Here is a 27,343-nt window from a genome sequence, read left to right on the forward strand (position 1 = left end):
GAAACACTCAAGTTGCAAAGGAATAAGTTGCATAGGGATGAAGATGTCGTGTCTCCATGTAATCACAATTCACAAAATCTAGTTGCTCCTACACTTGATGCCATTGTCAACTCTAGAATTTTCATAGTGCTTAATGAAACTCCTTAGGAGGGTGCAAAGTATGTTATAGATAATATAGGGCTTGCATTAATGTGAACAACACCTTTAAGGGCCAAGACCCTTGATCACATCTCAAAGAGAGGTTCTTCTCAAAGGTGTGCAACTATCTTGTAATCCTAGATTGGCTACAAATAGAGGGCAATAAGTACCAGAAATATTGACATCAATTTATAGTTGTGAATTCCACAAATTGATCTTAATTAGTGGATTAGTTAAAAACATAGTTTTAAGTCATTCAATTATACAAATGTTAAGAATAGAGAGTTTTTGTTTGACTATTTGAGTATTTATTATAATTTAAAAGTATTTATAAATTAAAAAAGTGTTATTAGAAGAAAATTTATAAAAATAGAGACTTAGTAAGTCTTAGAGGTAATTATCTTAGTTAGTTTAGTATTTTTCTTATTGTTAATTATTAAGAATTAGTTATTGAAACCAATATCTTCATTGGCTCCTTTTTACATGTATTACTTATAAAATCCTATCAATGATTAGTTAGTAGTTAGAAGAAGCATGAAAAAGAGCTTCATGTCTTTTTAATTAATTATATATAAAATAAGATTTTTAGTGGATTTAAATTGATTTTATTACTATAAAAAATCACTAAGATAGGAAAATACAGCCTCGTATGGATATTAGTATTATATAAATAGTATAGGATTTATTTAGAATTTATTTAGAATTTATTTAGAATTTTTTATGAATTTTTAGAGAAAATTTCAAGACTTTGGTAAAATTGAGTTTTATCACCTTGAGAGCCATTATGAAGAAATGAAGCAAGATTTGAAGACTATGCAAGGTTTCTAGGCTAATTTGATGTTTTCAAACACCATGGTGAAGTCAAAAATGCAAAAAAAAAAAGTAGTTTTATTAGTAGAAAATAGGAAGATCAGCAGCTAGTATAGTCCTTGTAAGAAGAGAGGTGCACAATTCCCATATGGATTGTAGCACCTTGGGTATAGGTAAAAAGATAAGACTAAGGCCTCAAGGCCTTTTAAAGGGGGGATATACACTACTTATGAGCCTTGGTGAGGCTCGAACTCCTGATTTCAGAAGCAAGTTATCGTTGAGGTAAAAATTATTCACTTAACTTTTCTATTTTTTACATTCTATCTTTAATCTATCATAACTTACTCATAGTATCTTGTAATTACATGATTTTTATGTCATTGGAAAGATAAAAAAATTATCTATCTAAAAATATATATTTTTACTTTTTACTTTTACTTTTTACTTGGTAAAAATCCAATGAACGGACTGTGACTTCGTTTTGGATGTTGTGATTACTTGATTTCAACTCTTTTACTTGTATTGTGGTTGTTCCTCCTAGGTCTTTTGCCAATTGCTTACTTCACTTTATAAGCAACTCTTAATTGAGGCCATCTTGTAATTAGGGCTGAGGAGTGAAATTTACATTCACAATAGTAGAGCCAAGTTTCAATTCATATAGCAAAATCATCTGGAAAAATAAGCAAAATTAACAATAGTAGAGGATATAGGGCCAAAATACAACGTGATGGATGCATGACAACTAGAGCTAATGATTTCTTCCTAAAATGACACAATGTCTCCAAATCTTTCTATTAGTAGGAAAAAAAAGGCCAAATATCTATCATTGTCTTGAGCTCAAAAGGTGTGGCAAAAAACTTGAGATGTCTATATGACCTAGGCTTGTTTTGCACATAAAGCCCAATACAATATATCCAAGTTGATCCTTCAAGGCCTTGAATATTCAAATCTTATGATATGATAGATAGGAACCTTATAGGATCTATATAAATTCATTACTTGGATGTAATGATGTTGTGTTATAACACAACCACTAAATGAAAGTAAAAGAAAAAAATCACATTAAAAAAGAGCTTATTTTAAAATATAGTAGAGAATTATTTTAAAAACAAAGATAAAAGTTAAGATAGTAGTAAAAATAATTTAGTGCTAATATCATCTTTTGATAAAAAAAAATAGCTTTTCTTTACTTTGTAGAACTATTAATTAGTAAAAAGTTGAAAGCTTAGCAAAAATAACATTATAAGTAGGTATCTTTAAGTAAAAATAAATAATAGTTTTCAACAAAAATTACCTCAAAAAATCTTGTATTGATACTTAGCTAGGACCAATTGTGAATTAGGATAAAAAATAGACTATAAGCTAGGACCAATTGTGAACTAGAATCAAAAGTAGATTATGAGGCATAAAACCACATACCTACTGTAAATATGAGTTTTTTATTTTATTTTATTTTATTTTTAATCAAAGAAAAAATTTAAAAGAAGATGTAGATATTGTTTTTATAAGCTTTGATTTTGAGAAATATGAATTTATAATTACTTTGTAAAAACTTTACAAAATTAAGATTATTTTGGATGACTATATTATTAATTTGGAATAAAAAAAGGTTACATTTTATTAAATTGAGTAAATTTTATAACAAATCTATGGATGAAATATTATACATTTATTGAAATATTTGTATTATAATTATGTTATAAATTTGAAGATAATTTTATAATTCAATCAAGTGTAATTGAGATTCAAGTAAATTAGGATCTCAAAAATAAAATTTTGAAGGTCATTGAGATTTTCTATGATTTTAATCAATTGCTAGTTGGATAAAAATAATTTTTTGATGTACTAATAATTAACTTAGATTTAAAATTTATAAAAAATTTGAAAAAAAATTAATCTTAGAAAAAGGAGAATTTTATGCAAGAAGATTTACATTGAGATTGGAGAAGGAAGATGACCAAAAAACAATCTAATTAAGAGCATTTATTTCTTTACATTTGAAAGAAAATCAAACGTTTGATTTTCTTTAAAAAAATTATATTTTTTATCAAATAATAAATTGAAATATATAAAAAATTGAATGAAGATTTATAATTAAAGTAATAATTATAAAGATTTAAAATTTTCTATTAAATTCATTTAGGATTTGATTAAAGTTTTTTAAGATTTGTTAGGATTTGTTTAAAATTTGATTAAATATTTCTAGGATTTTGAAGATTTTGATTAAGATTTACATAGATTTTGATAAGAATTTAATTAAGATTAAATTAAAATTTGATTAGAATCTAAATATTATTGATTTATTATTTATAATTTTATTTAAAATTTTAAGGATTTAATTAGTATTTTTGAATAATTATTTAAGATTTATTTGAAATTGAATTAAGTAAAATAAGATTTTTTAGATTTTTCAAGATTTCCAAGAAGGTGTTTTTAAACACGTATTGAGTTGTTCTTTTGAGTTGTAAATCCAACTTCAAGATAAGATCAATACATTCTTAAGGTATTTTCACATAATACTACAATAAGTAAGGACCATATGAGACATAGAATGATTGAGCATTCACATCAAATAGATAACAAACTTATAAGATCTAATAAATTTTAACATTTAATTTTAATATATTGCAACTAAATAAAATCTAATTCTAATTACAATCTAAGTTGAAGAAATAATAATCTCACATGATCCAAGTTGCTAAGCTCATTAAACTTAATAGATAGTAACTTGGAAAGTTTGACATCTAATCATAATATATATCTTGCTAGTATCTCATATTTCACTAACCATGTTTAGTCATACTTTGTTTTTAGTACAAAGGTCTTGGATGTGAAAGTTTCATCTATAGCCTCCAATTTAAATCCTCTAATAGATTGTAATATTAGCCATGATATGCTACAAGATCAAGAATTAATTTCTTTTCATCTATAATTAATGGTAATAGATATAAGAGATCTTATAGATAGGACTTAAAATTACTTTTTAATTATAGATAGAAATCTTAATTCACACTTAAGTTTTAAGCAAGTGAATAGAACAAGAAGCATTTAGTAATAACAAGTGATAAATTGAGAGATAATTGCTCAATTTCTTCTTAAATTTTTACTGTTTAAGTTAAATAAAAGTAATCTTTAAGAAGAAATGATCTAATACTTTGGTTCTTTATCCAAACAAGAAGCACTTAAAATAGCTAGACATAATAAAATTTAGAATTTTAGTGGACCAAAGAAAAAGAAAAAGAAAAAAAATATATATATATATATATATATATATATATATTTTTTTTTTTGTGTAAAACCAAAGTATTGCAAATATTATTTACACATATAAAACAAACTCCTACCTCTACTACCTTTCTCAACTTCATTGCTTGAATATTGAACTTTTTAAAAGCATTATTTCTTGAAGTAATCCTAAGCTTCTTCTACAATAATTATGTAAAATAAAAATTTAAGAATTATATAATTCTTTATAGCCTAATGTTAGGTAATCAAAGTTAAGTAATAAAATAGATAAAAGAATAAATTTAGGTAATCAAAGGTCTGATAAGTTATAAAACACATCTTACAAAAAAATTATCCTAGTAATTTAAAGGAAACACCAAGAAATTTTTATAGAGGTTATTCATTAAAACCAAGGTACCTTTCTCTCACTAAGGATCATCTTAATTAATTTTTTAGTTTCCTAAGAGACCATAAATTAGTCTAAGACTTCAAAACAATCCCTCATTCTATTAAAATTTGATTTTCCTAAAGTTTTTGAGCATTTCAATTATGAATTTATGTTTAAACCTCTAGAACCACTTAAATTTAATAATTTTTTGTTTTATATGAATAAAACTAGCATTTATAGTGCAAGTAAAATAATAAATATTAATAAAAGTTTTATAAACTAATTTCCAATAGAGAGAAGTATAAGACAAAGATGTCTTTTGGCACCTTACCTCTTTATCTTGATTGGTGAAATTCTTGATGTTGCTATTTAGCATGTTGTCTAACAACATCTATGAGATCTTTCTATTTTATAGAATCTCTATAAACAAGTCATTATTCAACATGCCAATTGATTCTATAATTATAATATATAAAGAGGAAATTTGTTTTTTTATTTGATAAATAATATCAAGAAATTTATCTTAGCTTTAAGTCTTGAAATAAATTAGTCTAAATTTAAAATCTACTTGCAATTTAAATAAATATTTCAACTTACTTTATTAAATCAAGTTAGAGACACATGAGCATTAAAATTAATATCAATAATTTTTTTTTAATATCTTTTGGTATTTCCTTGACCATATATGATATTGATTAATTTTTATCAAAACATTTCCAAAAAAAATAGATTATTAGTGCTCTATTAAAATCAATTTACTAATTTAAGCCATCATTTTAAATAAAATATTAATTTTCTTATTATGTTTCTTACTAATCATATGAATTGCTTTGATAAAGACCATTTATTAAAGTAAATGTTTGATAAAATATTTAATATAAAAAGTATAACTTCTTTGATGTAATTCAAAGTGGTTTGAATTATTTATTGCAAAGATTGTAATAAAAGTAGCCATAGCACAAATAATCCAAAACGTACTATTAAAGCTTTCATGTCCAAATGGAAGTTAATGGTTCTTTAAGCAAAAAAATAAATGTCTAATAGTTTTTAGATATTAATTAATGAATGCTAAATTAATGGCTTTTAGAAATTAGACATTATATTTGGTTTGGTCATTTATTTTAAATTAAAAATAGAGTATTGGAACTAAAATATAGAATAAAATTGAAAGAATTACATTTCATATGTGTAAGTTTTTTTAGTTCCAATTTTCATTTTCTTTTCATAATGCAAAAAAATACTTTCTTATAATAATTTTTTTATTATTAATTTAAAATCCTATTAAGCTTTAATTCTATTTACAAATGGTCTTTAAAGAATCAAAAACCTCTTTAAAATATTGGTATTTCTTTTTACTACTAAATAAGCTATATGTACTTTTTATATTTTTCTAATTTTTAGTGCTATTTAGAATTTCTTTTCACATTTATTTTCCAATTTCATAAAAAATATACTTTATTATAAAAATCTCTTTTTAAAATTTAATAAGTAAATTAGATTATATTAATCATAATCTAATATTTTTTATAAAATAATATTCTAATTTTGGATAGATTATAATATAGTAAAGAAATAATTGATGGGTCTTTATTGAATATTGAAGTAAGTGAGTAAAAAGAAAAAAATAAAATAAGTTACCTTATAGAAGATATTATCTTAAGTAAGTTGCTAATGATTAAAGGTGAATTGAAAAAAGATCTTAAGATATAGAAGAATATGCCAAAAGATCTTAGGATATTTTATAATATGCTAAAAGATTTTAGATTATGTCAAAAGATCATTAGATAATATAAGAGCATAAAAAATATGCTAAATGCATATCTTTGTAGTAAGTAAGATGCCTAAAGATATACTTGGTGTATCTTTCGATGAATGCAAAAGTCAAAGAATTGAAGTTATTAATAAGAGCAACAACTACTACCTATAAATAATGGATATTAGAAGTGAAATTTAACTTACTCCACATTTTCTATTTGTGCAACCTTGTTGATGTTATATGTTGAAAGTGCTTGCAATAAACAAGCAAAAGTATAGAAGGTTTTTTGCAATATTTTTTAAAGTAAAAACTTTACAAATATTTTATAGATAAAGAAAAAAAAAAAAACTTAACAATTAGGATGGAAGAAGGTGATTATTTCAAGGCTCATGTCAACAAGGTAAAAATTCTTATAAATCAATTAATTATTATTGACAAGTCGATATATAATTATGACATTGTCATGATCTTACTTTTGAGCCTTTTCAAGTTCTATAAATATCTTATTATAGCATTAGAATCTACCAAGATTAAAGAACTTATATTACATTATGTTATGATAAGACTTGTTTATAAAATAAATAATAATAAAATAATATATATATATATATATATATATATATATATATTAAAATAAAGATTCAACTTTCTTTTTAAGAGAAGAATAAAGTAGATATGTCAACCAATGTGGTAATGTAAAAATTAATATTAGAACTTGCTTCATTCGTAAAGAATTATGTCAATTTGTAAAAAAATATTACAAGATAAAGAAAGAAGATAGAAAAAATACTAACAATGTACATGACTAATTTGGATGGAGTGATTATGTATTCATGGCAAGTAAAGGAGCTTTTATAGCAACTATATCCAAGTAGATAGTTGATTTAGATGCTATCAAGCACATGATTCTATACAAGTATTTATTTAATAATTAAAAAGAAATTTAATTAATAATAATTTAGATGGAAGACAATGATAAAATATATGCTATTAAAATTAGAACCATTGTAATGGAGATTATTATAAAGGATTAAATCAAGAAGATAAAATTATATATAAAAAAAAATTGCATGTGAAAATAAATAAATAAATAAAACTTTTTTTTCATAAACAAATTTATTTTTCATGGTTGTAAGATTTAATTTAACATGTATAGATGTTTTATAAAGCCATTTGATGAACAAAATATAGCCAAAGGCTTTAGAACTGGAAACTTCTATTTTATCAATTGTAAAAAGATGAATGGAGTTGAAATGGTGGTGTTTGCTGGATTTCCAAAAGATCAAGACAAATTTAATATTAATCATCAATGCTTTAGTCATTTGAATGCGAGAAGTATAAAAGAACTCCAATCCATAGTAAGTAGCTTAGATCCTAGTCAATCATAATACAAAGATAACACAAACTATTTTATGACCAAATTTACTACCTTTAAAACTATTATGGCCATTGGAGCATTAATGGACTTAAAAATATATCAAATAGATGTAAGGATGGCTTTTTTGAATAGAAAGTTAAAAAAAAATATTTACATAGATTAACCATATGGATTTATTAAAAAAATATACAATCTCTTACTTATAAGTTGAAGAAATTATTATATAAGCTCAAACAAATATAAAGAGCATGATACCAATGTATTGACACATTCTTTATAAATGAGAGATTTGTAAGAAATAAGGCTAATCATTTTATATACATGATGGAATCAAATAATTTCTTATTGATTGTCATCCTTTATATTAATGATTTGATCAACTTAATTAAAATCTTGAAGATGATATATTGATTTAAAACAAAGTTTAAAAAAGAGTATGAAATAAGTTATTTGAAAGAACTTTACTATTATTTAGTAGTGGAATTTGTAAGAAATTATACTTAATAAACCATTACCATAAGCCAAAGCAAATACATCAAAGAATTTTTTTTAAAATTCAATATGGAGAATTGCAAGTCTATTATAACACCCTTGGAAACCAATTTGAAGTTGATGAAGCTCATAGATAAAGAATTTGCTAAAATTGAAAATCAATGCAAGGTGTTCCATAGAAGATATCAATATATTTACTTATATATATAATAGTTGATACAAAAATGGATCTAGTATATGTAGTCTGTATTGTGAGTCAACACATGTCAAATGCTAGACTAATCCATTGAGCAACTATCAAAAAGATCATAAAGTACTTAAAAGATACTTTGCATTTTAAATTGTGACTTAAATGTGATAATATTATTTTACATGATTATTGTAATGTTGATTAGACTAGAAATATAATTGATAGAAGGTTAACAACGAGATATATGTTTTTTATTGGAGTAGAAGCTATCTCATGGAATTATAAGAGATAATCAATAATTACAAGGTTAAGAATAGATGTGGAGTACATGGCAACAAGTTAGAGTGCAATAGTAGCAATTTGGCTATAATAAGTTTTAAAAGGCATTTGACTTGTGTTATTGAAAGCAACTTCAATGAAGTTTGATAATCAAGAATGCTTTGTTTTCACAAAGAATCCAAAGCATCATTCAAAAACAAAGCATATTGACATTCAACATCACTTTATAAGAGAGAAGATTGAAATTGAAGTGATTGACATGAACTATTGTGCAATAGAAGACATGTTTGTTAATTTGTTGACAAAAGCATAAATTAAAGATAAGCATCACATGTTTACAAAAGTATTTAGTTTGAAAGTCTTTGATCAATAGCAAAGTATAAGTATTAAATATTAAAATAAATAAGTAAAAATAAAATTAAAATAAAAAAATATTACTTTAAATAAGTTACAAATGGTCAATAGTGAGATGCCAAAGGAATTTAGAATTTAGAAAGATATGCCAAAAGATCTTAAGATATACCAAAATATCCTAAGATATGCTAAAGGATCCTATAATATTTCTAGATATGCCAAAGTATCCTATATTATGCCAAAAGATCTTACAAATTCAGTATTTATTACAAAATAAATTCAAATTTGTATATCATAAATTTAAAAATAAAAAAATAAAAAACATATTTTATTTATTTTATAATATAATAAAAATATATGTACTAAAAATTTACAAAATATTATTTATGTAATAAAATTTTCATTAAATATTGTAATAATACTTATATAAATTTATTTTTGGATTAATTATTAAATTTAGTAAAGTATGTCAATAAAATTCATATTTATTGCCTATTCTGCTTTCAAAGTTTTTGGATTACCATTTGATCCTCAGTGTCAAGGGAATTGATTTTCAGTGAAAAAAATATCGGATATTTAAAAATAAAATTTTGATATTCATACTTAAATACTTATATGTGTGTGTAATAATTTCGACATCTTATTTGCATAATATCCATATATTAACATTCATGATGCAAGAGACACAAGATGTTCTTCAAAATTAAAAGAATATGGAATTGATACTTAAAAGTATTTATGTTCATTCTAATTTGGTTCTGTTAAAGACTGCAAGTATATATGTATGTATATATATAGATATAATCATTATTTTTTAGTTTCTTCAAATTGACTATAATAATAGTTTGTATGAAGTTGGTGAACTTTTGTTAAACACATCTAGTCTAAAAAATCAGATTGTTATGTTTTTATGTTTAACTGTTTATACAAAAACTACAAATGAAAAACAATAATCTGATGTGATGCTTCAACTTCGCATTGATTGTGATAAAAATCAAGCCCCAATGACCCATATTTTTGTGTTTTGATCATGTAAGTTTGCAAAAGATACGGGTTTTTTCCTTTATGTTTTTCATCTGTATTCTTTGTTCTTTTGTACTTTTCTTCAAAGTATAATGTAGTCATGTGTCTCAATTTTTAAATTGTTGTTTTTACAAGTGCTATTACTCCTAACCCACTTCCTAAAAGTATGAAGTACCACAGTAACAACAAGAAACTATTATGGGCATTGATTATGTTTTGAAACCAAGAAATTGTGTTGAATTTCCAGTGCCATGTTCTTGAAGCTTTCTATAGTTATGACGTAATGAGTACTGTGTCCTTATGAACTTATTTTTAATTTCTCATCAAAACTTAATTAGTCATTTTTTTAAATAAATGATTTTTCTTTAATAGAATGATAGTTTTATGTCAAGGGTTATATAATCTTGACTTAGAATATTAATTTTCATTCAACATTTTTATACAGTAATATATTCTATTCAAAAATGACTCTGGAAATGTAACACCCACCATATTTTTCATGATTTACGACACAAAGAGTTTTGATTTTCATGAAAAAATTCAGGGTGTCAAACAACAGCATCCAAACGAGGCTCAAAAGAAATACCATCTAAAAGTCCATCTTGCATGCAATGCTCTGGTAAAGTGCACTGTGGCAACCGCCTCCAGAGTTTTTTAATTAAATCATACAACAAAACCAACCTATCTTTCAATCCACCAGGAATATATAACATAACAAGATCACTATATCCTGCACAACTAAAGGATTCTCCATCCTTCAAAAACTCCTCAAACAAAATCTTTGGCATGGAATCCACCTACAAAACATTTTAAAATTTTATTAGTATTGTGACTATTTCTTTGTTCCTAACATAGATAATTTAGAATATAATTACAGAAATAAATAAATAAATAAATAAAATCTGTACCAACTGTAACCAATGTAATATTCAATATATATATATATATATATATGCACACACATACATGTTAATGAATTTAGAAATAATGTGTTCTTGTTTTACTATGAATAAACAAAATCAGATGTGTTATATTGCAAGTTCAATTTGTTTACAAAGATAAATTCTTACATAGAAAAGTAACTGCAGATAGTGTTCATACATCATTTCATGTAAAAAATTTACTTCAAACATAATTCATTACAGAACAGAACTAAGATTTAAGTACATAAACATTCATGGGTACCTCAATCCATTGAAGAGAAGTTCTTTCAAGCTGCAGAATACAAATCTGTTTAGTGACATCATTCTTCATTTGTCCACCGACAGTGTAAATGTGGCCTTGACACTCCACCAAAGCATGGTAGTCAAAGGCATGAGGCATGGGAGCTTGAATTTTGCTCCACACACCTTCCACCATATCATATGCTACCAAACCATCAAACTCAAAACGCTTGGAATATAGAAACCCATTGCAAAGTATGCCTTGGTGCCACCTGTAAAACCCTGGTGGGATTATACATGTCTTCTCCCAGCAATTGGTTGCTGAATCATATACCTAGACAATAAACAATAATAAAATAACTCAGAAACATAAAATTAAACAAACAGATCTGTTTATTTAATTACTTAAAACTCTTTCATTCGTAACCCAGGTTGACTACTTATTCAAACAAGAATTTGAAGAAAAGCAACATTCACAAAAACTTCAGAAGGTTTGATTAGCTTAGATAATGAGTTTGAGATTCATGCCACTCAAAGTGAAAGATCGAATTGTGTTTTGATGCGAGTTGTTGTTTTTTTTCTTTTTCCGAGGAATCGATCTATGACTTCTTTTTTCTGTTTTTTTTTTCTTTTTTGTCTTTTCTAATATGGTAAAGCTCGTCCGTCGCTCTACTAACAGTGAATAGAAAGCGATGCATGAAGAGTATCAACTTTCAAGCGAGACTGCCGCTGAGTGGGCCACCGACAGAGGGAAAAAGACGGATCTGAATGGGGGGAGGCGTGCCTCGTAAATGTCGGAATTGCCGGCGACGAGGACTTTGTAGGAAGTGGTGTCGGCGTCGACGACCATGCCGACAGTGTGCAGCCGGAAGGGGGGATTCAGCATGGAAGGGAGCTGGCGCCACACCCGAGTCAGGGGATTGCACACCACGAACGTCTTCCACCCGTCGGCGTAGCACCCGAAGCAGATCAGCCCGCCCGCGGACGCAGCTGGGAAGAACGTTTCGTCCCGGGGCAGCGCCGGCAGCGGGATGTGGTGCCAAGTGTTGAGCAGCGGGTCGAAGCTGGAGCCGTCCCGGTAGTCGTCGTCCGTGAACATGAAGAACCAGGGGCCCTGCGCGCGCGCCTCGGCGTAGGCGCGCAGGAAGTCCCGGGAGCGCAGCGCGCCGTGCCACGCCTTGCACACGCACCGGAACTTCACTACGGCGGCCACGGGCACGCGCGTGAGGATCTCTTCCAGCAGGAGGTGCTCGGGGAGGCTGCTCCACAACTGGGGCTCCAGCAGCGCCGAAGAAGCTGTGGGGAGCAGCGCAGTGTCTGTGTGGCAGTCCACCACTTTGGTCATCTGCAGCGCCCGTGCCTTGGCTCTGGTGATGGCCATGGTGTCTGTCGAGGCGCAACAACAGCAGCAACAGGGGCGCTGTGTCCGTGAGCTTGAATGCATGGAATTCATGGGCTCCATCACACCTCCACACACAGCCATGAGATCCCAAACGCACCCCCCCCCCCCCCCCCCACAGATTCCAAATGGTGAAGCCAGCAAACCCCCTCCCCTCCCCTCCCTTGCAGCGTGAACAGCCACTGCCACCACTGCGTGGATGAACGTCTCCATCCTCGTCGAATGGATGAACGCTTTTATTTTTTAATTTATTAAAATGTGGCTTCTAAAATGGGTTAGTGTGACAGTTATTGCAATTCTACTTTCTTTATCTTTAAAGGGTCAAAAACTCTCCTTCATTTTCTTTTTCTTATTTTATTTGTGGATTACTAAACTGTTCAAACTACAAGAAAATCAAAACAAATCAAACAAACAAGTCAAAATGTAAATAAATAAATAAATAAATAAGCAAGCAAAACCAAACCAAACCAACCAAAAAGAATGCAGTAACATATGACTATAACTTGCTCTATAACTTTTGTGTGAAAGTTGTGTATATATTTATTCGTGTATATATCATTAAATCCTGTAGTAGCAAAGTTGTGGAATATCACTCACAGTTGTACTATATCTACAATATTAACTCTACAATAATAACCAATAATAACTCTACAACTAAAAAGATATATCAACAATTAAAAAGAAAAATAACCAAGTTCATTACTTGGTAATATAGAAAGGACCTTCCATAGTTCTATGTCCTATTTTCTTTTACTTTCTGTCTTCCCATTTGTCATTTTACCTTCTTTTCTTTTTATTCTTTTCTTTTCTTTTCTCTTTTGTATCATTATTCAACAAAGGCATGACTATGCAACAACCAATAAATGAACTCTAGAACAATAAGCATGCCAGTACCAATTGGAGATGGTTTTTAAAATGACCACAATACAATGAGAATTGTATGTTGTTGAGTGGAAATGTCAAAGTATGAGTCATCTTTTGGATAAAATGTCACAATGTAAATTTGATTGAATATCGAGAAAGAAAATGAAAATGAAAATGAAAACAGAAAAAGAAGTGGTAACAAAGATACAGTAAATTACAACATATATGATGAAAAAGCAAATTGTGTACAGACATTGTGATTCCTGCTTTTTTCCTTCTTCTAATTCTTCATTCTTTCTTTCGCTTTGAATACTGTGTTGAAATGAATCATGATTTGGCAGATGAAGAACATGCATGCATTAAAACCAAAGACAAAATAGTGTTTAAGAATAGGAAAATAAGAGACTTTGAAATTCAACACTATTGGTATTTGTAAACCTCAAACTTAGAACAGGATAATAAGTTAGAATGAATGAATGATTTATGGTTGAATTGTATAGAAATGATTGAAAAATACATATATTTAAACACACATGTACATATACATTAAATAAAAAATAAAAACGAAAAACCTAAGCATTTCTCAAGAAATTAGGTGTCATCAACAGAAGATTTCTGTTTTTTTTTTAATTTTCTTTTTTAAATTTTAGGTACACTTGAAAAAATATTATGATAATTCATTTTTATTTTTAATTCAAGTGTGAACAAAAGTGGTTATTTTATTTAAGTTAATTACGCCTCTCCCCAAAACCAGCAAATTGGTGAAGAATGAGCTCCAGAGCTTTCATTTTTATTTTTATTTTTATTTTTTTCATTTTTTTTGAGCTTTAAGATATTGGTAGCATATATTAAAGGTAAAGAAGTTAAGATTTGTGTTCAGATTGTTTGAATTATTACGTTTCTTTTTTCTGTTTTCTTTGTATTTGGTAATTCTAGCATCTTCTCCCTTGCCCTTTTTTTTTTTTTTTTTTTTTTTTGTGCCCCGTCCTTTCTAGAACTCTAAACCCATTTCTTCTATCGGTTCAACCAAATGAATTATTTTCCTACCCATGAATGGTCGTGTCATCCATAGGATGCAATGAAATAATTGATGCTACACACCTCTTCAAAGCTCAAAAGTTGCACCTTTTGAAGTGCAATTCAGTAAACAAGTTCTTCTTGTCTTTCCTTTTTACACTCTTTTTTCCCATGCAATTGACTCTTCCTTGGGTTTCGCTACACATCCTCCACAAAAAAAAAAAAAAAAAAAAAAAAAAAAAAACTCCCTAGAAACTGCTCAAATAACTCTGATATTGTCTTTTTCTTAAAAGGATAGGATTATTGCCATTCAAACAAAGCTCCTGAATATTCTAAATTGGAGCTACTTCAAATCACAAAACAAAAAATAAAAAAAAATAAAAAAAAAGGTTTGTTTCTGCAAGGCTGGAGGATAAAATCACGCATACACATTCAACAAGAGGTAACAGACAAGAACAGGGAGATTGGACCAAGAGAACCACTACTTCTTTAACTTTACAATACCCATTGTTCCAAAAGCGTGTGATTTTATTCAATATAAATCTTTCAAAATGGTTTTTGAAAGCTGAAGTAAGTGTGTCAAATTGGACAACTGAGGCACGCACCTGCAACATTTAAGTGCAACTCTTATTACAAGAAAAAATGAATTTTACATGGTATCAAAGAATCAGAATCACGAAGATTCATAAATCCAAAGACAATGAATAAGATAATCTAGTACTAGAATCGTTCACAACTGCATTACAATCACTACAACAACAAGAAAAACACAGATAAAAAGCACACAGTAACAAAGAAATACATTACAATACTATATAAAAAATAAATCAATAAATCAATACATTTTCTGGATTTTTGTTTTAAAACGACTGTTAGGAAAATCTGTTAATAAATCCAAATGCTCATCAAAGAATGGATCGATTTCTTTACTCTCTCAAACTTATTTTTTTTGAAATAAGTAACATAAATATATATATATATATATATATATAGAAAGCTTCAGTAAACATCAAATTTAAGAAAAAAGGAGAGAAAGTTTTCACAGAAATCGGAATGGCTCTCTCACTAAATAAGCAGATGAAGAAGGTGGCCCCAAGACCGTTGGACCCAGCTCGGTACAACGAGAGCGAGGCCTTAGAGAAGACGAAGAAGGCGGCGTTATTCCGTGGAGTCCTTCAAGACTCCCTCATGGAGAGGGAGGTCTTCGACCACTTCACCCGCATGGACCTCCGCTCCCCTCATAACTCCGACCCTGTGTTCGATTCTCGCCACCTCCACCAGTTCGCTGCCCACAAGGCCTCCATCCTCCAGATCCTCATACCCGGATGCTTCGCCGCGAAGCAGATATCAACCACTGACTACCAGTCCCTCAAGGACGCCAGCGCCAACATCCACCCCCACATCCGATACCGTGTCTGTCCATGCTGTACCATCACGGATTGCCACGTCATCCCCCTCCCTCCTCCCCCCTGGCCCGACTACTTAGCCTACACCCCCAGCTTCCCATGACCGTGCCCACTATCCCACCCATTTCCGTCCCCCACAAACTTCGTTCGTCATTTTATTCTTTCATTTATTTCTATCCTGTCATGTGCAGTGATGAAAACCCTCATTGATTTAATGAGATAGCTCGTAAACCTTTCACGCATTATGAATTTTTATGATTTCTTTATTTGTAATGCATGAAAACAATAATAAAAAATATTCCATGAAAGATTATTTTCTTATCACGATTGGACAATCTAATACAAAAAAAAGGAATTTGTAGAATACAATTGAAACAACTTTATTTTAAACACCATGGATTTTTGTTTAAATTATGAAGAATATGGTAATCATGATGAATGTGGTTGGTTTTTACTGGTTGCAGATCTAATAGTGGGAAAATGAATTTGGAAATCATTATTTTTCTTCATGATGGTTAAGATGGGTGGGTCAATTTATTAAAAACTTAGGTCTATTTAACATTCCCCTGGATGGATGGGTAAATATATATATATTTTGTATTATAACTATATGTATCATGATGTGATTTAGCAACAACTTTCACCAATGTATGTAGTATTTTATAAACAAAATATTTGTATTAAGATCTACAATGGCTTCCTAAACCTGTCGGGATTACAATCTATTATTACTGCATGCTAATATAACATAAGTAAAATAAAAGGCAAGAAAAGAAAAAAACCCTCCTTTCAAAACATCAGATTAATGCGTGATTGATTTTAGACTTGTAAGGATTATGAATAAAAGATTAAATAAGACATGGTTTTACCGAAGCTGCTCGTTAGCAATTGTGTTTCAATTAAATATAAATTTTATGTAGTATTTATTTTTATGTGTGTATATGCATGTAAAGATGTGTTTGAAAAACACCTGCTAATATTGTAGTCAAACATTGTCTTTACAATTGCTCAATTAACTTCTAGAAGGAAGTTCAACCACCACTTCTTTACCAATTTACAATCTACAGCAAATAAGGAAAGAAATCACATCGACAGTTACTGTTCTTTCTTTTATAAAAAGAATAACTACTGAATTTCTTTTTCTTAATCGATAGAAAATTCCAGAGCCATCTGAAATTCAGCTTCAGTAACCTCACATACTAAAAAAAGAGTTTCCAAAGGGAGGCCAGCGTGAAATTGTGCATAGCATTGAATTGAATGGACAGTCCCCGCGCAAGTTCCGACAAAGACCTCCACCAGGAAAGGTCGGTCCGCAACGTGGACACACGACGTTTACAATCAGAATGGCCGTCACCTCCCAGTCAGGCAAAGTCACCACGCTTATCCCATTCAGGGGCGGAGCTCGTCATCGCGCGCACGCACGCACCAGCGCAAACACCCACTCACGGAGAGTGAGCATTTGCATTTCATGACGCTATCAGGCCGTGTGGCGGAAGGAATCTAGCCAACCCCGGGTCCAAATCGCATGCACAGGTTCCCTGCCCAGGCTTCTCGACTACCTGGCTCGACCCCATAGCTTTACGGAACTTTCGCCTGCGTTTGCTTCGATCGGGTGACGCTGAAGCATTTGAAGAAGGCCTTCGACGGAGATTCTTGTGGAGGTTATAGCAGGGGAGGTTAGTGGTGGGCGAAGGGAAAAGGGCCAGGGCTACGACGCAGGCACCCTGGAGGGAGTAGTGGCGTGGGCGCAGGGTGGTGTAGCATCGCCAACGCGTTCTTCAGCTCCTTGGAGCGGTACTCGTTTGTATCGCGGAGTGTCACGGACAGCGGGGAGGAGAGGCGGAAGGTTTGCCAGTTGGAGTGGCGGGATGGGGCTCGACAAGAGCGAAAGTGAGGGCAGCGTCGTTGGTCCCTTGCACCTTGTGGGCTGTGAGCGGTTTGTGAGGAACAATCCAAAGACGGATCGGTTCGGAGTGGAGCGATTCCATCACGTCGAGTTTTGGTACTAATTTGCGTAATTTTGTTTTCGAAAGCTTCTGCTGCTCGGCATTCTATGGGGAGCCCCCCCCCCTTTTTTTTTTTTTTTTTTTTTTTTTTTTTTTTTTTGTTGTTGTTGTTGTAGTATTCGATCGAGGGGGTGGGATGACGAACTTCTCGAGAATTGGTGCACTGGTTTGCGGTGTTTGTTTGAGCATGTAACCCACGAGAATTTCATGTGGTCGTCGTGCCTTCCGTTTTTTCGTACGTGCGAGGTCGTTGCAGTTCTAACTGGTTGGGTTCTTATCTCGTGCTCTTCGCTTGTAGAGGTTTCTTCAACGGGCGAGGTAATTGATATTTATATGCTTAGCAAGCACTTATGCGGCACACTACAGCATCTCACGAAAGTTTTGAATTGACAGGTGCGGAGATGCATCGAACACGTGGAGGAGGTTTTCCTGGGGTTTAGGTATGCACCTCGTAGCAAAGTCGGACCAGACAACTGGAAATCAAACGTACTGCAGCTATGCGATTCAATCGAATGAGCTCGTGTTTGCTTTCACTGCCCCGTACTCATCCACGATAGATCAAACGAATACTAAAATGCCTCACCCTGGTTACAAAAGTGATGAGGCCAGATCTTTTACTGATTCTCACGGGCTAGCCGTGAGGGCAGTTGGAATCCTTGTGGACGACGCTGATGAAGCCTTTCGCATTAGTGTTGAGCATGGAGCAGTATCCGTGTTAGAACCTCATGTTTTGAGTGATGATGCAAAGGGTGGGAAAATGGTAATGGCCGAGGTGAAGCTGTATGGGGATGTTGTTCTGAGGTATGTTAGCGAGCAGGGATATAAGGGTTCTATGCTACCCAATTACGAGGAGGTTGAATCGCTTCCTCTCTCGTATGGTCTTGTTAGACTCGACCATGCCGTCGGGAATGTACATAACCTTGCGGAGGCGGTGAACTATATTGCTAAGTTCACAGGTTTTCACGAGTTTGCTGAGTTTACAGCCGGCGACGTGGGGACAACAGAGAGTGGTCTAAACAGCATGGTCGTGGCTAGTAACAATGAGATGGTTTTGTTACCTATCAACGAGCCTACTTTTGGTACTAAACGCAAGTCTCAGATTCAGACTTATCTTGAGCACAATGAAGGTCCAGGGCTTCAGCATCTTGCTCTGATATGTGACAACATCTTCTCAACTCTAAGAGAGATGAGGACCCGCACACACATTGGAGGTTTTGACTTCATGCCAAAACCTCCGCCTACTTACTACAAGAACTTGGCAAACCGAGTTGGCGATATCCTCACTGCAGAGCAGATTAAGGAATGTGACGAGCTCGGTATCCTTGTGGATAAGGATGATCAGGGCGTTTTGTTGCAGATTTTTACTAAGCCTGTTGGTGACAGGTGCGTTTAGTGCACTGCATAGCACCTCTACGATCTAGTAATTTTTGCATTGTTGCAGGTGATTGTGTCAAGCTCGTTGCTGTATATCTTTATTAGCTTCCAACTGTGGTATAAGCGCAACTGCTCGCTATTGTGGAAGGAATCCTGCTGTCGTTTCATAGGCTTCTTTTGGGAACGTCTTTATTCTTTGGGTGGTGGTTCTTTCCTTTCTAGAGGAGAATATACTTGTGTCTATGGTTTGTGTGTTATTTACGAGCAGTGTTTGTTGAACAGGCCAAGTATATTTGTCGAGATCATTCAGAGGATTGGGTGCATGGACAAGGACGAAAGCACGGGTGCGACTGTTCAGAAGGGAGGCTGTGGTGGCTTTGGGAAGGGGAATTTTTCGGAGCTCTTCAAATCTATTGAAGAGTATGAAAAGACTCTCGACGGCACTTTGAAAGTGCATTGAATGGTGGACATCTCTTTGCTGTTGACATGTAGGTATATAGATATTTGGATCGACAGGATTCTATTCGTGATGTTTAAAGACCTTTTGAGTCTCTTTTCGTAAGAGAGGGGTTTGATTTTCTGTATGTGTATGAATGTATATAATTATACACATGTCTTCCTATCAGGTACTCAGACCACTTAGGTTGGGTGGATCTTTCAATGTATGATCTTTCACATGTTAGAGCATCCAGGATAAAACTGTTAACTGGTATATTTAATCTGAGCGCTTGCAATGACCTTTTAATTGCTGCCCGGTTCCTTATTGAACAATAACGAAGGTTTCTTCGATATGTGACATTGAGACATGTGACTGTGATTCTTTTACATGGATAGATGATGAATTTGTAACAAACCCATATTGCTATCTATGTCACATACTGAGGTTTAGTTGTTTTGTTTAAACTTAGAAATAGGGCTGCTATCAAGTCTTAAGTGCAGGGTTCTTAGAGTTCGGTGCCAGCGTTGCATTGAGGCTTGCTGTGTTGAATTGTGCACAAGCAAACATTATTCAAGTATCTCTTTTGCTTTTTTATAAATGTTTCCTAGTGAAGTGATCTAACAGCATGTGTGTGTGTGTGTGTGTGTTTTTTTTGTTTTTTTTTTCTTTTTTGTTTTTTTTTTGTTTTTTACTGAGTTGTCAATTAATAATCAAAGCATCTAAACTTAGAGACTGCCACGATTCTTAATCCATTTCGACGAGTTCGTTAGCACACTGCAGGGTTAACGTCTCACCTTTATGTAATAACTTTACTAAGTTGATATCTCTCCAACGATATCTTGCAAGGTTTTGCCGTAACAAGTTAATTGCACACAAACACACAAACAATTCTGCGGGTGCTGGTTGATGGAGGGAGATGAACTTATAAAAAAGTATTTCATGGAAATAAACAATTGGGACCTGTTCAATAATTTCCAACTTATCGGCAAAAGCTCGCAGCCCAAGGGTAGTAAGGGCAGGTTACTGAATGATGAAAGAGCGCAGAGGAAAGTGGAGAAGTTGAAAAGAAGAGTTGCCAAAAGCAACCTTTCAGAACAATGTCATAAATCAACACGTCAGGAATATTGTGAACAGATGTCATTTGAATCAAACTCAAGATTCCACAATCCATGGGAGACGCTGTTATGAGAAGTCCCAGCATCAATGACATGATATGACATGATATGATGTTCTGTATATATATATATATATATATATATATAATGCTTTGTAGCTTTTTGATATATGTAAAAGAAAAAACTCAGGATTTTGTATCTCTTTTTGAAGATGTACTGAAGCATAGTATTCTTTTGGTTCTTTTGTTGTCTTAAATGTAATGCACATGTGCATTTGCTTAAAAATGAGTACATAAATAAAAATAATAACATAAAATTCCACAAGCCCCCAAAATCAGATGAAGAACAGAATAACATGATATTGTACAATTTTTGATGGTGCATTTTCTCGGTAATTTGTATTTTTAAAGTAAAATCTATTATAAACATATAGCTGAAAATTTATCCAATTAAAGCAAAAAACAAAAAAAGTATCAAAAGTTTTAAGTTTGATTCACATCAATCTATTTGATGTAAGCCCTTGTCACAACAGGGAATATTGTAACCATGTGTGAAACGATTTATATGTGCAAGGTAAAGTTGCAAGGCAGTGAGGAATGCCATTCTTTCGTCGAGGTTAAATAACCAAACCAGCGCAGTGCAACATCTAAAAAAGTAGAGATCAAGGGTGTTGGAACACAACAGAGAGCACGGCAATTGAAGGGGATCAAAGAGAAATGGTTTGGCCAGCACTGCGCCGATGTCATCGCTACCTTGGCAATCATTTTCAAGGAGCCTCAGATTTTAAATCCACGTGGACGAATGCTATTCAAGCATTACGTCCACATCATCCTTTTGTTTTGTGCACATGGACGACGTGGCCATGCCTCGTCCCCGAACCTGGAATTAAGGTCTGGATTCGAACCTAAATATCCCGAGCCTCGAAGTTCCACGTCGGAGAGGTTTGCTTGCATGGAATGAGCTCTCGCTCTCGGAGCTTGTGAGCATAGCATTCTGAATTGTCCATCACTGTGCAGATTCTCACTTCAGAGGAGGATAAAAGCCTTTGGATTTCGGTCTGCATTGCTGCTACGCTCTCGATCGACATTTTTCTAGTGGCTGGGTTGGTTGTGGTTTTTGTTGATTGATTGCGATGGAGGCAACCATGGCGGGTACTTCCAGCGCATGCACAGTTGCTGGAGGAGCACTGTGCAATCGCAACGCGGCGATGGGCGTGCGCAGCACGTCGTTTATGAACGGAAGCGGTGGAGTGGCGTTGAAGCTGTCGTGTAGCTGAGTGGGTGAGAAGAGTAGTGACGAGAGGAAGGGGGCTTTGGTGAGCGTGAGGGCGAAAGGCAGACGAAATGCTGGTATTCCTGGTAGGCAGCCCAACAGGCAGCAAATGCTGGCCATGCCCAACATGGAAGACGACGACAACCCCAAGTTTGTGTTGTTCATTCGAGTCTGATTACCAAATTTTCAGCTAAGATTGGATGCTGTGATTGTTTCAGATCCCTCCCCAGGAAGAGCTGAACTCCGTAGTGGACAAAGTGAAGGACTTCTTTGGTAAGATAGGGGAGTCATTTGGCAGCCTAGGGAGTCTACCAGCTGCTTCATAAGAAGAAAACCCAAGTGGAGAATCCAAGAACAATAAGTAGGCAACCTCATCGAAAGAGAATACCATTCCTATAAGAACTGGTGACTAGATTCGCTGACACTACTGTAGGAGCCTGTAACATCGTAGCTTAGGTTTTTTCTTTTTCTTTGATTTCTGAGTTTTAGGAAGTGACTAACTTTGGCAGGATAGTGAAAAAGTGTAAAGAAGAGAAATACCCATGTATGCGGTATCATTATTTTTGAATGAAGAGTCTCACATACAAGAAAGTTTTGCTCACTCGATAATAGTTAATGCTTTACCTTAAATTATATTGGCGACATGCATACCCAGTTCAACTTGTTGCTTACTCTGGACGTTTTACAATCACTGAAGACCATGCAACCTCTATGTTTATCACATTTTATGCACCTCACCATTTGCAACCAGCAGCATCTTATGCAGCACCTAATAACCAGACAAATAGAAGAAAACTATCAAGAGCTCCAACAGGAATATACCAAGCAGTTTTACTTTCACACGCGTCCTCGGTTTGCAGTTGAACGGAGTCTGTGGGCTTTGCGCAATCGGGCCGACAGCAAACTGTTAGAAGGTTGTTGAACCTGACGCACTTGTACAGGTAAAAGAAAACTTGAAAATGAAGGACAGACGGAAAGAAAGGAGTATCTGGAAAGAAAAGGAAGGTTAGGCTTATGTATTTCAGACGTGATACTGATGCGCTCACTGAAGCGCAGCGTGAGCTTATCGAATTGATGCGCTACGCATCCTTGTGGAATGGAAGATAGGTTTGAATCAAGGTTTGTGCGGAAGAGCGCGTAAGCTAGCTGCACGAAATTTGTTCGAGATTGGGGAGTAAGTGGGTTCAAAGGAGTATTCGTGAGAGAGATGGTGAGGGTGGGTATCAGGACGGCTGGATCCACGCGACGCCGCATTGTGGATCTTCCTGCCGAATCGGAGGTACGTATTTGGCAGGGTTTCGGGGTTATTTTCTAGATTGCATGTTCTTCACCTTATGACCCACTACATCGAGAGCATACAGTAACTCGTTTCACTACGAATGGAAGAGCGGGTACATCTTTCTGTAGAACAGCGAAACAATTTGCTATTCCTTGTTAGAAGAAATGTTTTTTTTTTGGTGGAATTGGATTTTTTTGTTGTTCGTTTAGCCGGATGTGATTGACGGTGGAGGAATTGCAAATACCCATGTAAAGTTAATGGGTTATCGACTTAACCTACACGTCAACTAACGGACTTGTAGGAGAGGCTCCTTTGCCCTAAGTTGTCAATCGGGTAAATTTTGCTCGTTGATGATCGCTGTTGAGTGCAGATCGTAAATTCAACTATTGGTATGGAAATCGGGTCTGTGTACAGGTTGGTTGGGTCCGACAAGCTATAGCCCATGAATTTGGTGCGCCCCACGAGAGATTGAAGTTGATTGTGGGCGGGAAAGCGCTTGAGGACGAGATGAATACCAAACCTGTGACTGTTAAGTTTGCTGATGGAGGTACAGATGATGTCAGATGGTTTTGGATCCTTAGGCAATCTTTGGTTGATTGAATGTCAAAATTCATCAGGGTATAGATCGAGAGGAAGATATGTAAGGACTTGCGTTTCGATATTACTAGAATGAGAATTATCTTCATTGACTGGATTGATATCACAGATTCTTTGATAGCGGTGGTGGTTCCTAAAGCTCCTCCAAAACATATCTCAAGCAGGGACGGTGAAATTGAGGATGAGGATGAAGAACTTGTAAGTTATTTGTCAACCGGTTTTTTTTAGCTGAAAACATGTCCGGATTCATACCTTGCAAGATCTGTTAAATTATGTTTTCGGTGTTCAATCTGTTTATCCACGAGCATTTCAAACTTCGGATTTGTGACATGTATATATTGGTTTTGTGTCCCTGCAGAGATTTAAATTACCAGAATCAGCAACTCCTTTACAGAGACAGCTTGGCAACTTCCTGCGAGGGAAGCTGAAAGTTCCTGGTACTACTCCAAATCATTCGTATGCTCAGAGTGTGAGCGATGACACCACACTTGTTTCTTAGGTCTATGCAATGATGGCATTAAGGCTTTGTGTAGTTTTCGGAATATTTTTGCTTCTCACAGACATCATCTTCGGCGTATGCAGATATATTCCTCATTGTGTTGTTCTCCATTAGCCCTCGAGCATGGCTCTCAATAGCCATATGGTTTGTCTTATTACCAATTGCAAGACGGTGGGAATTGGGCCCGGTGTATGTGAGTACCTAATGGCTGTCATTTTGTTCTGATACTTTTCTGAGACCTACCAAAGAATTTTAATCACTAGTCTAGTGCCTTGTTGAGTTCTAAACAATTGAATGTTTGTACAGATTATTATCACTGTCTTCGCGGTAATTTTTATGAACCTGGGCAAACGGCAACCAGGCGAAGCAAGGTATTTTAGTACTTCTAAGCTATCTACTTTGTCTATACGGCTGAGTATCTCTTCTCTCTTGAACAGCTTGCCAGGTGCTACGGTATGATACGATCAGTAAGAACCTTTCTTTTTTAAGATTCATATCTCATGTGAATTAGAGAGAGAATTACAAGTTCTACCAGGTTATTACTGATCTGGATGTTTCTTTTGGCAGTGCCTATTCTATATTCAACGACGACTTTCGAGAGTTGCCAGGCACATTGAATGCTGACAGGTTAGATAGAGATATCCGGGCTGGACAATTTTGAGGTAGTTGTGTTCGTCGATGTGCAACAAGGATACATTCGTTATAAGATCATAATATATAGGAGAGTGTTTCTATAACAGATAATTATCTTTAATTTTCATTAAAAATAGTTGTCGATGGCGAGTACTTGGTCCAGTTCACTATGTCATCTATATTATGCACACAGAATTAAGCAGGCAATGATGGTTATAGGACGGATGTGACGTTTATCAGTTCAATTCCTTACTTCCTGTAGTTGTAACAAATGATTCATAACATTCCATTAATACTGCATGTCGATCAGATGAGAAAAACAATAGTGCTTCTGTCATTAATTGGAAGGTGAGCACTAACAGTGACAAATCTCTGCTGGGAGCTATGAACTTCTTGGGTCAAAACATGAACCATGGTTCAAGAATGATACTTGGCCTCTCAGAGATAATCTCATGGGTTTGGAGAAACAGTTCCAGGACAGATAGATCTAAACAATGCAATTGTATTTATGCAAAATTATACAACTGCTGCATTTAGTCGAACAAGCTAAAACCCATGTCCTGCAAAACAACGAGATATTAACGGTTAGGAAAACGATGCGAAAGAAATAACCTATAAACCTGGACCATTTGAGACTTCATGAACTACATGTGATTCACCTGTGTCAAGCAGAGGAAAAACCGGCACAAGTCCGAAAGAAAACACTACCTTGACGGAACTATGTGAGGAAAAAACGGGCAAACGAATCCAGAAAAAAAAAGTGCTGACCCTTTCTAAGCAAATTGGGGGAGAGGCAAGAGCCAAAATAGAAGTTACATCTAACAGACTTACATCGTCAGATTCCTCCTTCTCTTCCTCCTTCTTAGGTTCCTCCTTCACCTCTGCTGCTGGGGCAGCACCACCGCTGCCAGCACTAGCGGAGGCTACGACAACACCACCACCTCCACCGGAGGGAACGGATGCGAACTTCTCCTTTCCTGCTGCGATCACTTCCAAGATGTCCTTCCCTTCCAACTCCTTCAACAGAAGCCTTACCCTCGCAGAATCGGCCTCAGCACCGACTGAGTACACCCACAGATAATACTCAGAATCCCTATTGATCTCTGCCTGCATTCAAAAATCCGCAACCCTAATCCTCAATTTCAAGAAAACTAGGGTTTCACCTACCTGACCCGAGGACGGCCTCAATGTCCTTCGCGCTGGGAGACGCATTGCCTCCCAGAAGACACAACAGATACGCAGCTACAACCTTCATTTTCGCACCTGGCAGGATCGCGCCAAGGTCAAAAGGAGAAACTGGGTGTGCAGAAGCAGAGGGGATGACCTCGCAAAGCACTCGCAAAGAGAGACTCTACAATCCACTCAATTCCTTCATGTATTGAACCCTAATCATTTCAACGGCTCAGATTGTTACACTGGGAGGTCGCATCCTACGGTTCAATGTCAATCCCAATCGACGGCTGCAAGAGTCACAGAGTCCAGCATGGTTCTCGTCGACGACTTTCGTTGGCCTCTCTTCATAGAATGCCTCATCCGTGTACCCCTACATTGACATTGATTTTAGTCAATGGCCTTTATTAATCATTAATTAACATGAAGAGGTGTGTTGTAACTAATTGACGAGAATTGAATTGATAGGATGAAGAGATTATTCTTAAAATAAGTTTTGAAATCGGCCACCATCTAATATAATAAACTAAGCAAATGTCTTATCTAAAGATTCCTTCTATATTATTGAAATGTTTGTGTGGTGGATATGTATTCATCAATAAATTAGTATGACATTTATTAAAATCGGTTTTTGAGTATTAATAATAATAACTTGATTATTATTTGTAGTAGTAATAATAACAACAATGTTAATCAAATAATATTTAAACATAATTAAGGATCAAACAGATACAAAATTATCATACATATATACAAAGATTTATTTGACACTTAAATAACTGAAACTCAAAACCTGGCTGAAAAAGTTATTGACCATGTATCAATGTGTTAATTTATAATAAATCTTATTGAAAGACATAATTTTAAGCATCATTGCTATTCCATGTTGAAATAAAGTTCTTGTATACATTGCAGCAATTCTGATAGTTTATTTTCTTGGAATTCCATTCTAATGTTGGAATTTGTGAAAAGACCATCAAGCAATTTGATATCACAAGGGCAACATCCATAGCTTTCTATGTAGATGCTCCAAATTCTCACCTATCTAATTAAGTGTAGTACCAAGGTGAATTACTA

General features: G+C 33.8%; 4 protein-coding genes across 4 annotated transcripts; 2 read left to right on the forward strand and 2 right to left on the reverse strand.

The window, feature by feature from the left end:
• Window positions 1–10,510: 10,510 nt before the first annotated feature.
• LOC112284779 (F-box only protein 6) lies at window positions 10,511–12,699 on the reverse strand. Its single transcript, XM_024525049.3, has 3 exons — window positions 11,981–12,699; window positions 11,219–11,530; window positions 10,511–10,830 (listed from the first exon to the last, which is right to left on the reverse strand). Exons 1-3 carry the CDS (start codon window positions 12,677–12,679, stop codon window positions 10,582–10,584), a joined length of 1,260 nt encoding a protein of 419 aa, XP_024380817.2. The 5' UTR covers window positions 12,680–12,699; the 3' UTR covers window positions 10,511–10,581.
• A 4,655-nt stretch (window positions 12,700–17,354) lies between these two features.
• LOC112279802 (4-hydroxyphenylpyruvate dioxygenase) lies at window positions 17,355–20,036 on the forward strand. The gene is made up of 3 exons (XM_024514524.3): window positions 17,355–17,884; window positions 18,282–19,271; window positions 19,545–20,036. The coding sequence occupies exons 1-3, from the start codon at window positions 17,751–17,753 to the stop codon at window positions 19,720–19,722; spliced, it is 1,302 nt and encodes a 433-aa protein (XP_024370292.1). The 5' UTR covers window positions 17,355–17,750; the 3' UTR covers window positions 19,723–20,036.
• A 3,109-nt stretch (window positions 20,037–23,145) lies between these two features.
• LOC112279809 (uncharacterized) lies at window positions 23,146–25,246 on the forward strand. The gene is made up of 7 exons (XM_024514538.3): window positions 23,146–23,367; window positions 23,782–23,914; window positions 24,074–24,162; window positions 24,323–24,401; window positions 24,547–24,656; window positions 24,770–24,834; window positions 25,031–25,246. Exons 1-7 carry the CDS (start codon window positions 23,296–23,298, stop codon window positions 25,122–25,124), a joined length of 642 nt encoding a protein of 213 aa, XP_024370306.1. The 5' UTR covers window positions 23,146–23,295; the 3' UTR covers window positions 25,125–25,246.
• Window positions 25,247–25,407: 161 nt separating this feature from the next.
• On the reverse strand, window positions 25,408–26,430 carry LOC112279816 (large ribosomal subunit protein P2y). Its single transcript, XM_024514551.3, has 3 exons — window positions 26,264–26,430; window positions 25,928–26,157; window positions 25,408–25,656 (listed from the first exon to the last, which is right to left on the reverse strand). Exons 1-3 carry the CDS (start codon window positions 26,349–26,351, stop codon window positions 25,630–25,632), a joined length of 345 nt encoding a protein of 114 aa, XP_024370319.1. The 5' UTR covers window positions 26,352–26,430; the 3' UTR covers window positions 25,408–25,629.
• Window positions 26,431–27,343: the final 913 nt, after the last annotated feature.

Source organism: Physcomitrium patens, chromosome 1, assembly GCF_059467195.1.
Source record: "Physcomitrium patens ecotype Gransden chromosome 1, ASM5946719v1, whole genome shotgun sequence".
Lineage (NCBI taxonomy): Eukaryota > Viridiplantae > Streptophyta > Bryopsida > Funariales > Funariaceae > Physcomitrium > Physcomitrium patens.

Coding starts and splice junctions, on each gene's coding strand:
- LOC112284779 (XM_024525049.3), bottom strand. CDS start 12,679: ATGGCTGTGTGTGGAGGTGTGATGGAGCCCATGAATTCCATGCATTCA. Junction 11,531..11,980: donor GCAATTCCGACATTTACGAG/GCACGCCTCCCC, acceptor TTTATTGTCTAG/GTATATGATTCAGCAACCAA. Junction 10,831..11,218: donor CTTCTCTTCAATGGATTGAG/GTACCCATGAAT, acceptor AATGTTTTGTAG/GTGGATTCCATGCCAAAGAT.
- LOC112279802 (XM_024514524.3), top strand. CDS start 17,751: ATGGGGCTCGACAAGAGCGAAAGTGAGGGCAGCGTCGTTGGTCCCTTG. Junction 17,885..18,281: donor TTCCATCACGTCGAGTTTTG/GTACTAATTTGC, acceptor TTGAATTGACAG/GTGCGGAGATGCATCGAACA. Junction 19,272..19,544: donor ACTAAGCCTGTTGGTGACAG/GTGCGTTTAGTG, acceptor TTTGTTGAACAG/GCCAAGTATATTTGTCGAGA.
- LOC112279809 (XM_024514538.3), top strand. CDS start 23,296: ATGGTGAGGGTGGGTATCAGGACGGCTGGATCCACGCGACGCCGCATT. Junction 23,915..24,073: donor TGTTAAGTTTGCTGATGGAG/GTACAGATGATG, acceptor TTGATATCACAG/ATTCTTTGATAGCGGTGGTG. Junction 24,657..24,769: donor GGGAATTGGGCCCGGTGTAT/GTGAGTACCTAA, acceptor ATGTTTGTACAG/ATTATTATCACTGTCTTCGC.
- LOC112279816 (XM_024514551.3), bottom strand. CDS start 26,351: ATGAAGGTTGTAGCTGCGTATCTGTTGTGTCTTCTGGGAGGCAATGCG. Junction 26,158..26,263: donor TGAGGCCGTCCTCGGGTCAG/GTAGGTGAAACC, acceptor GGGTGTACTCAG/TCGGTGCTGAGGCCGATTCT. Junction 25,657..25,927: donor AGAAGGAGGAATCTGACGAT/GTAAGTCTGTTA, acceptor GTTGTTTTGCAG/GACATGGGTTTTAGCTTGTT.